The following is a 13530-nucleotide window of genomic DNA, read 5'->3' as shown; positions in this document are numbered from 1 at the left end:
ATTGAATATTGAGTGCAAGTTTGTTCCGTCATACAGGATAGATATTTAAATAGCAGTCAGAGCACATCTTTTTAATGTTTCCCCCATGCCATGGTACTGTTTTTTATGGTTCCTCCATGGACCAATGCTGTGCATGGGAGAGAAGAGGTGCATGATGCTATGCTCAGCTTGACAGGATGAGATATCGTCACACTTAATCCTGATTGCTGTGCAAGGTGGCATAGCCCTAGTCATAAAAATGCAGCCCCACGCAGCTTCCAAGTTGTTCGATGCAGGACATTAAGATGAGGAAATGGTGCTAAGATATGCTTATGCATGGTGCACACAAAAAATTATTTTCCTCGATCATTTTCTAAGACCAATCTTTTATTAAACCCAATTAACATTTATTAACATATACATCAAATTTTGCTGTTAAGTGCAATTTGCAATACCTCTGTAAAAAAAAAAAAAATTCTCTGTGAATCCAAAAATTATGTTGGAAATTAAAATTAAAAATGGGCAATTTATTAGATTATGAAAACAGAATACCGTGCTAGTTCGCTAAAAAAACATGCCTTAATTTTGCCATTTGGTTATTATCCATTATCAGATACTGCACTGAAAAAAAAAATTATTAAACCTTTTACTGAAATATTGCTAGTAAAATTCCAAAACATTTACAAAGAAGTGGCAACTATAACTTTGAAGTAAAAAATGCAATTTTGAAGTACATACACTACAATAGTATTTTCTTGTGAAACATAAATCACGTCTGCAAAGAGCCATTTCGCTCCATCAAAGACCTCAGTGGCCATATAATAGAGCACTGGCACTACAAAAATCTGTTATATTTACAACTTGGAAAAAATCATGCACTGAAAAAAATGGTGTAGAAACCATTTTAACCCAGAAATTGCTAATAAATCTTAGTTACTAAGAAAGGCATATAACATACTGAATTAAACATTACATTTTGAAGTAGAAAGACAACTTCTAATTTCTTTTTTTTTTTTTACAGTGGTATGTGGAATCTGTGAAAAAATAAAGTCATTTCAGAAGACTGAGATTTTTATTTAAACTCTTCTTTGAAATCGTATGTGCCAATGAATTGTTCGCATTAAAGGGATACTCCACCCCAAAATGAAAATTTTGGCATTAATCACCTACCCCCTTGTCGTTCCAAACCCATAAAAGCTTAGTGCGTCTTCGGAACACAATTTAACATATTTTGGATGAAAACCGGGAGGCTTGCGACTGTCCCATAAACTGCCAAATAAAATACACTGTCAAAGTCCAGAAAAATATGAAAGACATCGTCAGAATAGTCCATCTGCCATCAGTGGTTCAACCGTAACCTTATGAAGCGGCAACAATACTTTTTGGACACTAATTAAATAAAAATAATGACTTTATTCAAAAATTTGTCTCCTCTGTCACTCCACATCAGTGTGGCAAAATTTTAGAGAATCTGAGCAGTACGCAGGCAGTTTACTCTTCTGTGTTAGTCATGCCACAAGGATACGTTTTCTACATATACTTACTTTGATTTGAAAGAAAACAGCGCATTAGTGCAGCGCAGCTGACACAGAGTGTAAACTGCCTGCTTACTGCTCAGATTCTCTAAAATGGCGCTATGCTGATGTGGAGTGACACAGAGGAGACAAATTGCTGAATAAAGTCATTATTTTTCGCTTCATAAAGTTATGGTTGAACCACTGATGACAGATGGACTATTCTGATGATATCTTTCATACTTTTCTGGACCTTGACAGTGTATTTTATTTGGCAGTTTATGGGACAGTCACAAGCCTCCTGGTTTTCATCCAAAATATCTTAAATTGTGTTCCGAAGACGAACAAAGCTTTTATGGGTTTGGAACGACATGGGGTATGTTATTAATGACCAAATTTCCATTTTGGAGTGGAGTATTCCTTTAAGACCAAGAACTTGCATTAATTATATAACAGTTAAATGGTTTTGATTCTTAGTTCAGTTTTAACCTCAGACTTGCTGCTAGTTTTATTGCTCTCTGTATTGCTGCAAAATATTACTTCATCTCTACATTCAGAGACCATTAGAAATATCGTTGGCTTACGTAACAAGGTAGGCTGAGGATGTTTGTGCTGCTGTACATTATCAAATACCTGTCTGCCTCTCTGAGGGCAGCAGAAGAATAGTGAGCCAGAGAGAGAGAGAGAATGATTTCTTCAGGCAGGGAAATGCATAGGAGGAACAGCTCTACCCTCCCCAGCTGACAGCTTACTATCTGCGTGTCTCCTCAGTTCATGTTCAAAAAGAATTGGATTTGAGTGAACCTTCAGTTAGACAGAGGGAATTAATTCCAGTGAGCTCCAGCCACTCGGCATCTGCCTTGTCTGTCAGCTGAAAGCTCTGAAACTCACTCTTGTCACAAGTCTAAATTTCAGAGTTAGTTGATATAAAAGAAAGAAAAAGAATATAAAATGACCTTCTCTTTCACCACTGTGGCACTGCAGGCTGTCCTTGTGTAAACCAGTCACCTTTCAACTTTATGACTGGCTGATGTAGCTGGATGTTACGTAATACCAGGTTGACCATGTTTTCTTTTAAAACAGGAGGATATGACTACACTTGCAGATCTTCCATGTTCTTATGGCAAAGAGCAGATTCAACAATCACACTGACCTGACACACGGCTTTCATGGGAAAATCTGACAAATGGGGAAACGGCTGAAAATGAATGTTGAAATGTTTCCAGACAAAGTTTATAGAAGAATGAAATGTAGGAACAGTAGATGGGTCTTTAACAGCTATATTGGATGAATAATTTGTTGCAAGGAAAACTGAAGGTTACACTTTATTTTAAGGCGATGTTACAGTGTAATTACACAAATTTACTGAGTTATTACTGAATAACATTCATTTAAACTTGCTATGGAGTTGAGGTTGTTTGGTTTGAGGTTAGTTGCTTATAATTACTGTTATTGTTAAGTTCATGTAACTACATCACTTTAAAATAAAGTGTGTGTATGTATATATCTACTGAAGAATCAAATTAATATCGATTGGAATTAATTATTTGGAAAATGTGACGACAAAGACACCTAGAAATGACAATGTTGTTGCATCAAATATAAAATATCAAACCGAGTGACATCTGAAAATAAATAATGCTGTACATTTCTCTAGCCTAACTTTTCTAAGCTTTTTTCCCCATTTATTGATTTAAACTACCAGTCTCAAGGTCAATTTACTGGATGTATTATATATTTCCCACCAGGATTGATATTTTGTTATATAAGGCAGACATTCATACATTTTTAAGTGTCCAAATACATTTGGGGGTCACTGTAGGTCAGTACATCCCAAGATCCCACCTATACCTTTTTTTTTCAATGTATGCCATTTGATATTTTGCCACCGTTGGGTGAGTTACCCAAAATGAACTATCCTTTTCAACCTCTCCTCACTCCTCCACAGGGGGAGGAATTAAAAAGCAGAGCTGCAAAATTTGCAAAAAAAAAAAAAAATTCCCTGCAGCAGCGCTTCTTATGAAACAGATCGTCGAGTTGAAGGGAGAGAGAAGAGAAAGCAAGAAATGAAAGGGAGGGGTAGAGCTGAGGCAGCGGGAGGAGAGAAGAGGGCACACGCACCCGATCAGAGCACAACAAACGCCAGCCCACCCTGAGCCTGGGGGAAGCGAAGGTTTCTCACTCAGTCAGCAGGACAGATTACACTGGACCAGGAGCTTCAGACCGCCGCTCTCAGGCTGGAGAAACCTGCCAGCGAGGCACAACCTCAACACATGGTCACAGAGCAGCAGGAAAAGGCAAGACATCATTGCTCTGATTCCCTCTCTCCCTCTTTCAAGCTCGCTCTCCGCACACGCTCTCACTCCTTCTCCTTGACGCACACACAGAAGCACTCCCTCATTATCTTGCATGTGATTGAGGCTGTTTCTTTCCGTCCCGAGCAGAAACCTCTGTGCTATTCTTACACATCTCCAACGTTGCTACAGCTTCTGTTTTCAAAGGGGACAGACAACAAACCGGTGCTTTTCTGCGTGGCGTGTCATTCCGAAACCTAGTGGGACATCCCAACCATGGAGGACACTCTCACTTGTACTCCCACCACCTTTTCCCAGGTCTTCGGCCGCCAAGGACAGCTGATGCAAGCTAGTAAGTACCTGAGATCTTTCACATTGGGTCTGAAAAACCAGTTTGCAAGCCTTGGTGTGGTGAATATGAAATGGACAAGTCTCGGCTGAGTTCTTGGCTATGTTCTGTAAAAGCTCTGCTGGTGAGCTCATGGTCCACTGCAAATCCTGATCTCTTGGTTTAGGCACCCAGCATGCAGAGAGAAAACCAGCTTTTTTCCCCCGCTGCTTTCAGCCCGCTAATGAGCTGCACACAGTCAAGAAATGTGTCTGCGGGTGTGTGTGTGTGTCTCATCTTGCTTATGGATGTAGTGATCTTAATAAGTCAGTCATGAGGCCTGGGGCTGAAAGGGGAGCATGAAAGTTGTGTTGAGAGACTAACTCAGATAGTTTTTGCAGGGTAGAGTGAACCTCACCAGTGTAATTCTGAAACAGTGCAATAATTCCTTGACAGCTTCATAAATATTGTACTCCTAAGCATTGATGAATTATGAATATTGTCTTACAAAAAAAAAAAAAAGTTACAGTGCTATAAATAGATGCTGCTTCATAACATATGTCTCACAGATTGTATTTCTGCATCTAATGACTTTATACAGATTTTGTGGGATAGTGGTTTGTAAAAGTGTACCAAAATATTTCCGGTCCTCGTCTTAATTTAGAAAGATCACAGATGGAAACTATAGTGACAAATTAACACATGACAACTCATAACTTTAAATGAAACCCATGTAACAAAATTAGTATATATTATATAGACTTATTATATATAATATATAAATCTTTAATATTTGAGATTAAATATATATACATTGTATTATTTTATTTACGTGCCAAAATATAACACTAACACAACACACTGTTGCACCATTAAAATAAAATGTAAAATTTGTAAATAATATTCACATATTTTAATTGATTTTTACATATAAAGGATTGTGATTTAAACCCTTCTTTTATTTATAGTAATTCTTTTATTTAGTTTTAATAATTCATCAGTGCCTATAGGGCAATCTTTATAAAGCTGTGAAGGAATTATTGTACTGTGTTAACATTACATTTAACATAATGTCAGGTAATGATTGCTTTTATGAACATGCTATCTTTGATCAAATGATTTAGTGTACTTTCATAATGTTTTTGTAGACATCTCTGGCCTATATCAATATATTATATAGCTTCTAGCAGATTTTATTCTCATGTCAAAGTTGCAGCTTAGATGTCAGTGGAGCAATTGAATTAAGAAGACTTGCTGCAGGATGCAATTACTCAAACAGCAGTTTGTTAAAGACCGAGATACTAGCGGTAATGGCAATCCAAGCAGATTTTAATTTGATGCTTAATTCGACGTCTCTACACATTGACATGCCAATTAGCAGAGATATGCCATGCTGCCAAGTTGCCGTTGAAAAACACGATTACGCAGTTCTTCTGGGGCAGAGTTTGAAAAAGCATGCATCTATAGCAACTCTGGTGAATGTCATTCTGAGTTTATATATTTGCCTTTGTGTTTTTGATAAATGCTTTCATTCCAAAGGAATTTACAGTATTGCTTCCACATGTAAGGATACAACCTGAAACGTGCAAAATATCAGCCAGTGTCACTGGGTTTTAACTCTGTGATTTTAGTTATCACCTTTTTTTTATGGAAATGTCCTGAAATTACCTTCCTCTGGGTGAGAGTTTTGTATATAGCTTCAACCGGGTGAGATTTTTGTGTTTTTGAACATTTGGGTATAATTTTAAGTTATTGTTTAGTTAGGGTAAGTGATGTTTTCTAGAAAATTTTTAGGATTTAGATTATGAAAAAACCAACACCCAGACTGTGCTCCTTTGGGAGCACCGTTTGAGGACAGGAAAAACACCTCAGCACAAAAGCACATAATCAATACACCATAAAACATGACTTTGCAACTGGGGACGGAAGTTGGGGATCGAGGTGATCCAGCCCAGGCAATCAGCATCCGGTCCTGCAGCCATTACAGCGCTGGTCACAGACCCGCTCGCCAGACTGGTGGAACAAAGCGGCGAAGGCGAGGGATGGGGGTTGGGGGGGGGTGAATGCATATCTGTATATGTGTAAGAGTTTAGTGTATGTGTAGGCCTGGAGAGTTGCGATTCTCTCTAGATGCCTCAGTCCGCAGATTATAGAGCGTCACAGCAAGTTGCCATGGAGACAGCCTTGGCCAGGTCCTAGACAGAGTCAACAATCATCAGGTGTCTGTGGGAGGGGGGAGGAATGCGAGAGCGTCCTAGACAGAGTCAACAATCGGAGATGCCTTTTATTTCTGTGAACTCAATAGCTGTTCGGTATGCAGGGATGTATTAGTGTCTGCAGAGTGTGTGACATTGCCATGATTAATATTCTGCGTGTGGCTTTTGGAGCGCTGAAAGCCTCTTTACTGAATTTGTGTTTCTGAAGTGCCTGAAGATGAGACTCCTCTGCAATATCTGAGCCTCTGCGGTGCTGGAATACTGTATGTATTACAATCGGCTACTTCTCTGTGGCTCTTTGCTTTGAATGTCTCACATTCTGGATCATCCATAATGATGAGATTTTGTCGTTTCGAGACATTCTGATGTGTCCTTCCCTGTGGACACACTGGACGTGGATTTTTCTGATGTTTCTTCCTTTATAAACAATAAACTGATCTGAGACGTCTTTCTTTTTTTTTTCACTCAGTTTTTTCTTTTCTAATTTGCATGAATGTCTTCCAACAGGAGGATGTGGTGCTTTTCGGTGCACTTTCGCCTCAAACTATTTTCTCTGTTAACATTGATCAAAGTCCCCAGTGTTTGCTCCATAAGTGTTTTGAAAGATCATCTTCAAGCGACGCAAAATTATCCACTGCACAGTTCAGTGGCATGAGGCGCCGATGCTTTTATGTTCTGTGTTGGTGTTTAAATGGGTATGCATGAGCATGGCTGAGATCCAAGTCTATGCACTCACCCGCCGAGACACAGACTGTTTTGGCTGACGTAACGGACATGGCTGGACGGGGCTGCAAGTGTGAGCTCATTTGTGTGTGTCTGCAGATGTTAGCGATGGCACAATTTGCAGCACCAGTGACTCTAATAGGGATCTGCAGGGGCCAGACGGAGTTACACGGTGTCTCAGGATGTGATGGCCTCTTTTCCACACTGCATGTTTGATTGAGAAGTTTTTTCTGTGAAAATAAGCCTTGATGCTGCATACAACGTATGACCTCCCACATATATATTTAACATCTCTCTGGAATGCTTGAATACTTGACCTACAAGCGCAGAAATTTTTGCCAAGTCTGTTTACACCAAGACCAAGAATAAGTCACCTTTCTGCATCATTGGCCCAATGAAGAGGAGGTAAAAAAGCAGTGGGAAAAGAATAGCATCAGCAGAATTGTCTAGAATTTGAGACATCTTTTCTTCTGTCACCTTTAACAGTAGAGAGAGGGCCAGTCCATGTCCCTCTCGAGGGAGGAAGCCATAAAGCTTCCCTAAAGCCCTATATTTGTGCAGGCATAGCATAATCAGAACTCCCGTTACTACAATACAGCAGTGACACTAAAGCCAACATTAGAAATGTTTTAATAACAAAATAGCATTCTATATTACAATTTTAATTATCTATATCAATATATTATCTTTTTTCTATCTTGCTTTATCATCGGGTATTTATTATTTATTTGCAGATAATACTTGTTGATATTTTATTCTGTTTTTCCATCTATTGTCCAAAAACAGTAGATCCACTGCATATAAAAAGCTAGTTGTTGTTATATTATACATATTTGAAAGTTAGTAGTCTCTGCCACTAGCAAGTTGTTATTTGCGATATTAGCAGTTGCACACTGCTACATTGCTTGCATAATAATCTATGACTATTTCTCCCATATGTTTTCAGGCATATTTTCATGGGACATTACATGCTCACAGACTCTCACATTATTTTTGTGCATATGTCGCTCGCAACAGAATGTTACTTGCAAAAAAGTATTGCTGATAGTTTTTGATGCATAATATCCATCTCATAAGAGGTCTTGAACCACTTTCTTTGCAGTGGTTATGTCATAGGTTTACTGACAAATCTTTATCAACCCAGAGTCATTAGATATCCCTCACGAGGCCCGACAATCACTCCATCTGGGTCAAAAGATGGCTAATTTGAGAGCTTCTCTTTCTTGATCACTGTTATTGAACCAATAGGCTATAGCTGTAACAATAGGCCTGCCAAGCTTTGTAGGGTAGCATTTTGTACCAGTGTGAATTTGCTGATCGAATGCCACAAATATTAATTCCAAGAACTTTGGTGTTCACAATTGGACAGAAATCCAAGTCTATTTGAAAGAAACTGGTTTTAAGTGGCAATGCAGCCGTTAGTGCAGAAAAGGCTTAGCTTACAGGCAGCGCGCGTTGATTAGCGTTCTCATGAATTTTAAGCAGGGGATAGTTTTGTTTGAATTTAAGCTTTGGAGTTTGGAGATTTCTGAACTATTTCACTTATAATAAGAAAAGTGATGTAACTCCCTCTAAACTGCAAGAAGTACACACAACGTTTCCCCTGGAGAGTTTCCATAAGGAATCAGTTGAAAAATGATGTAGCGCATGAGCCTGTGTGGATTTGCCTGATGCTGTTTATCGAGAGGTTAGGTGTGATTGTAGGCCATGCCAGTTTTATCCAATTGACGGGTTACTTTGGAGCTTAAAATTGCTTTGGATATCAGTCCCTACACATGATGTTCTGAACTGCTCTGAATAGTGTTTAAATCTGAGGGAATATATTTTGACAGAGGCAGCTGGCAAGTCTTGAGCAGCTAAAGAACTTCCTGCATGCAAATTTGTTTTCTTCTGAAACCACTTCAAAGGGATCTCATAATATGTCTGTGGCAAGTGCGTCGTATTTTTAATTTATTTATTTTGGAAATTTGACACACCATCCGGAATGTGGGTTTAAATCCACATATTTCGTTTTCATTATGTAACTTGAAGACTGCTTAATATTATCAGATCCTCCCCAGCATCCCCCGTCATTCTCTCCATCTCTCTCTCTCTTATTTTCCTCGCTGTAGTCTGTGCACTGTAGAACTTTTTACACAAGGGTCAATTTCACACCTTTCTGAATTTACACATTTGGGAAATGCTGTAGCACTTTCTCCTGTCTTTATTGTACACGAAACCTTGTAGTACAATTGTATAGCAAAGGACTTGTTTTGAGATTAGGTTTCTGTCATGCTTTAGTAGCCAAGCATCCGCTTTTAACATCTGCAACAGCAGCTTATGCTGCTCTCTCTATTCATGGAGAGAATAATTTTAATCTCGGCTTATTTGGTATCTCTGCCTTTACATTGGATTTACTGTATATCCCACCCCCTACTGCCTTATTTTGAACTTTACTTATCTAGCATTTATATATATTTATATACATATCTCTTATATTGACCAAGACAGCTTTTATTTGTGCAAATATATAAGAATACTATTGTGAAATAGTATTTAAATTTTAAAATGTAATTTATTTCTGTGATAGCAAAGCTAACTGCTACATTAACTCCAGTCTTTAGTGTCACATGATCCTTCAGAAATCATTTTAATATGCTGATTTGGTGCTCAAGAAACATTTATTATTATCAGTGTTGAAAACAGTTTTGCTTGATATTTTTTTGTGGAAACCATGATACATTATTAAAAAGAGCAGCATTTATTTGAAATATATATATATTTTTTGTAACAATATAAATGTCTTTATTGTAATTTGACCAAAGGATCAGTCAAAATAATTTGTTCTTGCTGAAAATAAATAAGTATACTGAGCCTAATCTTTTGATTGGGTAAAGCAGAAATTTTGAGGTTCATTCAAATGTGAGGACACCATATCGGAATGAGTACCTTTTTCAGTTTTTATTGTATTTCAAAAATCCCACTGTAGCTTTTCAAGTGAAAAAGAAAAAAAAGTGAAGCTGCAGTAACATATCTCAAAGCTTGAGGGCTGCCTACATGACTTTTTCATTCTCAGCATGAACATTCATGACAAAATGGGTGTCAAACATTTAATGAATCATTCACTACCTCAAGCGTGAATTATAAAATGCGATTTTGGTTGATGTAACCTTTAAGGCTGGCACACTTTCTGAAATGTTCCATCCAGTAAGCTTGTTGGTTGGTGGGAAAACCACATGCATTTGCTAAATCCACACATTATTGCTCTTTTGTTTCGTGTGTTATCATGTAGAGAGGTTGCTCAGTTAACACTGCTATTATCTGTTTCAGCCTTAGACACACACCGCTCTTCCATCTGTGTGCAAGACGTGACTTGAATATTAAAACAGTACATTTTACTGCTCAATAGTGATGAGTCTCCTGACATAGACTAGGGTAGACATGGTTTTTCTCTTCTTCAAATGATATTGGCTAAGCCTGTAGGATTGGGATGTCTTAAAGACCATGGGTGGAATATTCTTCCTGCTCTTCCTAGATGTATTATGAAAACTGTGTTGAATGTTATATGCTTTGACTTTCATTTGACTCAAGGCTCAAGCTTTATCTTTGCTTGGTCTATCTCATCCTTTGCTCAAGGAGGAGTGCTGCTGTCATTTGCTTGCAAAATGGCAGATATTAGCAAACAATTCAGCTTGTGTTGACACACAGGGATTGAGAGGTGTGACAAAAGGGGTTTATTTTAAGCAAGATTTAGCAAAAATGAGGACACCGCCATGAGTTCTAATGTCAGCAGCCACGTTGGCTTTGCTCGGTGACATGTAATAGACTAAAGCTTATTTGTGATCAGTCACACTTTGGGCTCCCTCCAGGCAATGCTTGATTTAGACATCTGAGGCAGAGCTGAGGAGAACTTTCTCGCTGATTTAAAATGATTAAAGGTATTACTGCGATGAGAGGTACATTCGGAAGCATAAGGGTTAAAGATGCAAACTCAGTACGGTTGATTGCCCAGGTAAATGTCCTTTCCTTTATGATCAGCATAGTTGGGTAGTTATGAATTATATTTATTTTAGTGGCATTAAAAAAAAAAAAAATCTGGTTAATTTTCATCATTATTTACGTGTAAGTCTCAATGCAGCTTCTATATTAATATATAGAATAGACTCATTTAAATATATGCTGATTTGGGGGTCACGTAAATTTTTTTTATTACATAATAATGTTAAAAAATGTTTCTCCACTAATATAAATAGCGCTACACCTTTTTTTCAGGATTTTTGTTCAAAAGAACAGCATTTATTTGAAATCATTTGTAACATTATTAATGTATTTAATGTCACCTTTGATCAATTGAATGCATCCTTGCTGAAAAAAGTATTAGTTTCTTTTAAAAAATAAGTACATGCATTGAAGAAATAAATTTTTTTGGTCAAACCAACAAGCCTGTCAGTTGGGTTAATGGATTTTTATTTAGTTCAGATAGGCCTCTTCCCAGCATGCATCATGGCATGAATAATTGATATGCCTGTATTGTTTGACAATTTGCCAGCTTTATGTAGGTTGTTGTTGATTTTGTTGTCACATTTAATCACTAATCGTCTTGCGATGTCAAGATGTGTTTGTTCTTTGGGCTTAAAATGATGCTAGCTGATATAAGCCTTGCTGTGCTTCATGTACCAATCCTTGAGGTCTGTGTGACTTTTTTGATGTATCTTTAATTAATCAATGTTATGTAATGAGTATTATTTCAAACAGTTAAAAATCATGTAAATAATTTTTTAGAATTAATTAATCTAAATAGATTATTGTTACAGGGATGGCAGGTTTTATGTCATGACAATTTGACATTTTAAGTTCAGTCAGGATTTTTACTTATAATTGAACAATTTTCCTTATTGAACAATTCACCTTATTGTCAGTGCATGACAGGTCTGTCAGGTTTTGACACCTGAGGTGCAGCACTGCAGAGAGTTCATTGTGTGCAGCTCAGTGAAGACATATGATTGACTCAACATGGCAGTAACATTTTGATTTCGATGTAACCTAGCTATGGGCAGTAGACATCACTCCAGCAAGCTCAAGGCTTCCTGTGCTCTGAAATGCCTGGATCAGAATTGCTCAGCTATGGGTGGAAGTAAACAATCACAATCCATAGCGTAGGCACCCTATAAATCAGATTTATGGAGCAGAAAAAACACCTTCTGCACTCTTCCTAACCATCTTTTGTCTTTCCGCATCAGACTGACTAACGGGAGGATGAGGTCATATTCTGCAGCGGCAGACGGAGAGGAAATGAGACGGGGTGAAGAGATTAATTCATGCAGGTCTTGGTCTTGTGTGGGATGAGTGATCCATCTATCATGGAACTGAGAGCCTGCTCTCTTTGCACTTTGAGCAGAGATGTCTGGATTATGGTCTGAAATGGCTGGAGTGAGGCTGCATTCAGTGAGCACAGCATCTTCAGCAGACCCCTTTAAATATTTTATAGGGTCTAGTTTAAGTGGATGGTACAAAAAGCATGGCCTGATACATTGTTTCTTCCATTTCTCCCTAATTCAAACCAGATATTGCTTGTCAGCTTAAATAGTAAGTCATAAGATAAATAATTTATAAGATTTTATTTGTGAAAAATGTTGTTTACCTTATATTTTAACTTTAACTTAAAAAATAAATATTGTTTATAGTAAAAATTATATTTAGTTTTATTCAGAACTAGATAATAGTTAAAAATACACTTAAAAAATAAAGATAAAATGTGAAATTCAAAAGATTATTTTTAATCACATATTTTTAACTTGCATTTAAATTTACGTAAAAAAAAGGGAAATTCTGTTGTATTCACTAGTAAATAATATTAAAAATAATATTAGAAAATATTAAAAATAAGCTGAAATACCTTTGCTATTCTATATGGAAATAGCATATGAAATGGTCACATTGATTGTGAGATATAAAAGTCACATTATGAAATTAAAATAGTAGGTACATGAACAAAATGCAAAAAAGATTTAATTAAAATTTATTAAAATTAAAATATTTGCACTCTCATCTTACATGGAAATCAATTTGGAAAAGAAGAGTGTTGCTATAAAAGTAATGCACATAAACTCTGTATCTGTATAAAGGATAGTGCATTTTATTAATTTTTTTTATGTTTTTATTATTTAAAAAAAAAGAAAAACAAGTGTTGAAAGTCTTAACAAGGCCTGCTGTGAAGACAATGTTGCTTGATGCTGCTTTGATAAGCAATTGAGTGTTTGTGCTTTGCGTTTTCTTTCTGTTATTTTCTTTTCGTCACCCTCCAGTGGGATGCACAACTTCAACAATAGCCAAATATACCAACAAGAATCAAAATAATGTCACACTTGGATGTGCCTGAAAGCACATTCCATTACCTCCACATCATACAACCACAGCACTACACAATACATTCAGTTATAACAGCGAGGTTGCTGTAATGAACTGCTGTAAATGATTTTCAGCCATATTGTGCCATT

General features: G+C 37.1%; 1 protein-coding gene across 3 annotated transcripts in view; it reads left to right on the top strand.

Moving 5' to 3' along the window:
- Positions 1-3552: 3552 nt before the first annotated feature.
- LOC109057470 (kazrin-like) overlaps positions 3553-13530 on the top strand; it is a 138304-nt gene continuing 128326 nt past the window's right edge. The window contains exon 1 of one of the 3 annotated variants that reach the window (XM_042766432.1): positions 3553-4139. In XM_042766432.1, the coding sequence (XP_042622366.1) occupies positions 4064-4139 (76 nt within the window). In that variant the 5' untranslated portion in view covers positions 3553-4063. The remainder of the gene's footprint in view (positions 4140-13530) is intronic. The other 2 variants (XM_042766437.1, XM_042766438.1) reach the window with 2 other exon arrangements.

This window comes from Cyprinus carpio, chromosome A11 (assembly GCF_018340385.1).
Source record: "Cyprinus carpio isolate SPL01 chromosome A11, ASM1834038v1, whole genome shotgun sequence".
In the NCBI taxonomy this organism is placed as follows: Eukaryota; Metazoa; Chordata; class Actinopteri; order Cypriniformes; family Cyprinidae; genus Cyprinus; species Cyprinus carpio.
This window is presented reverse-complemented; position numbering and strand designations above follow the sequence as displayed.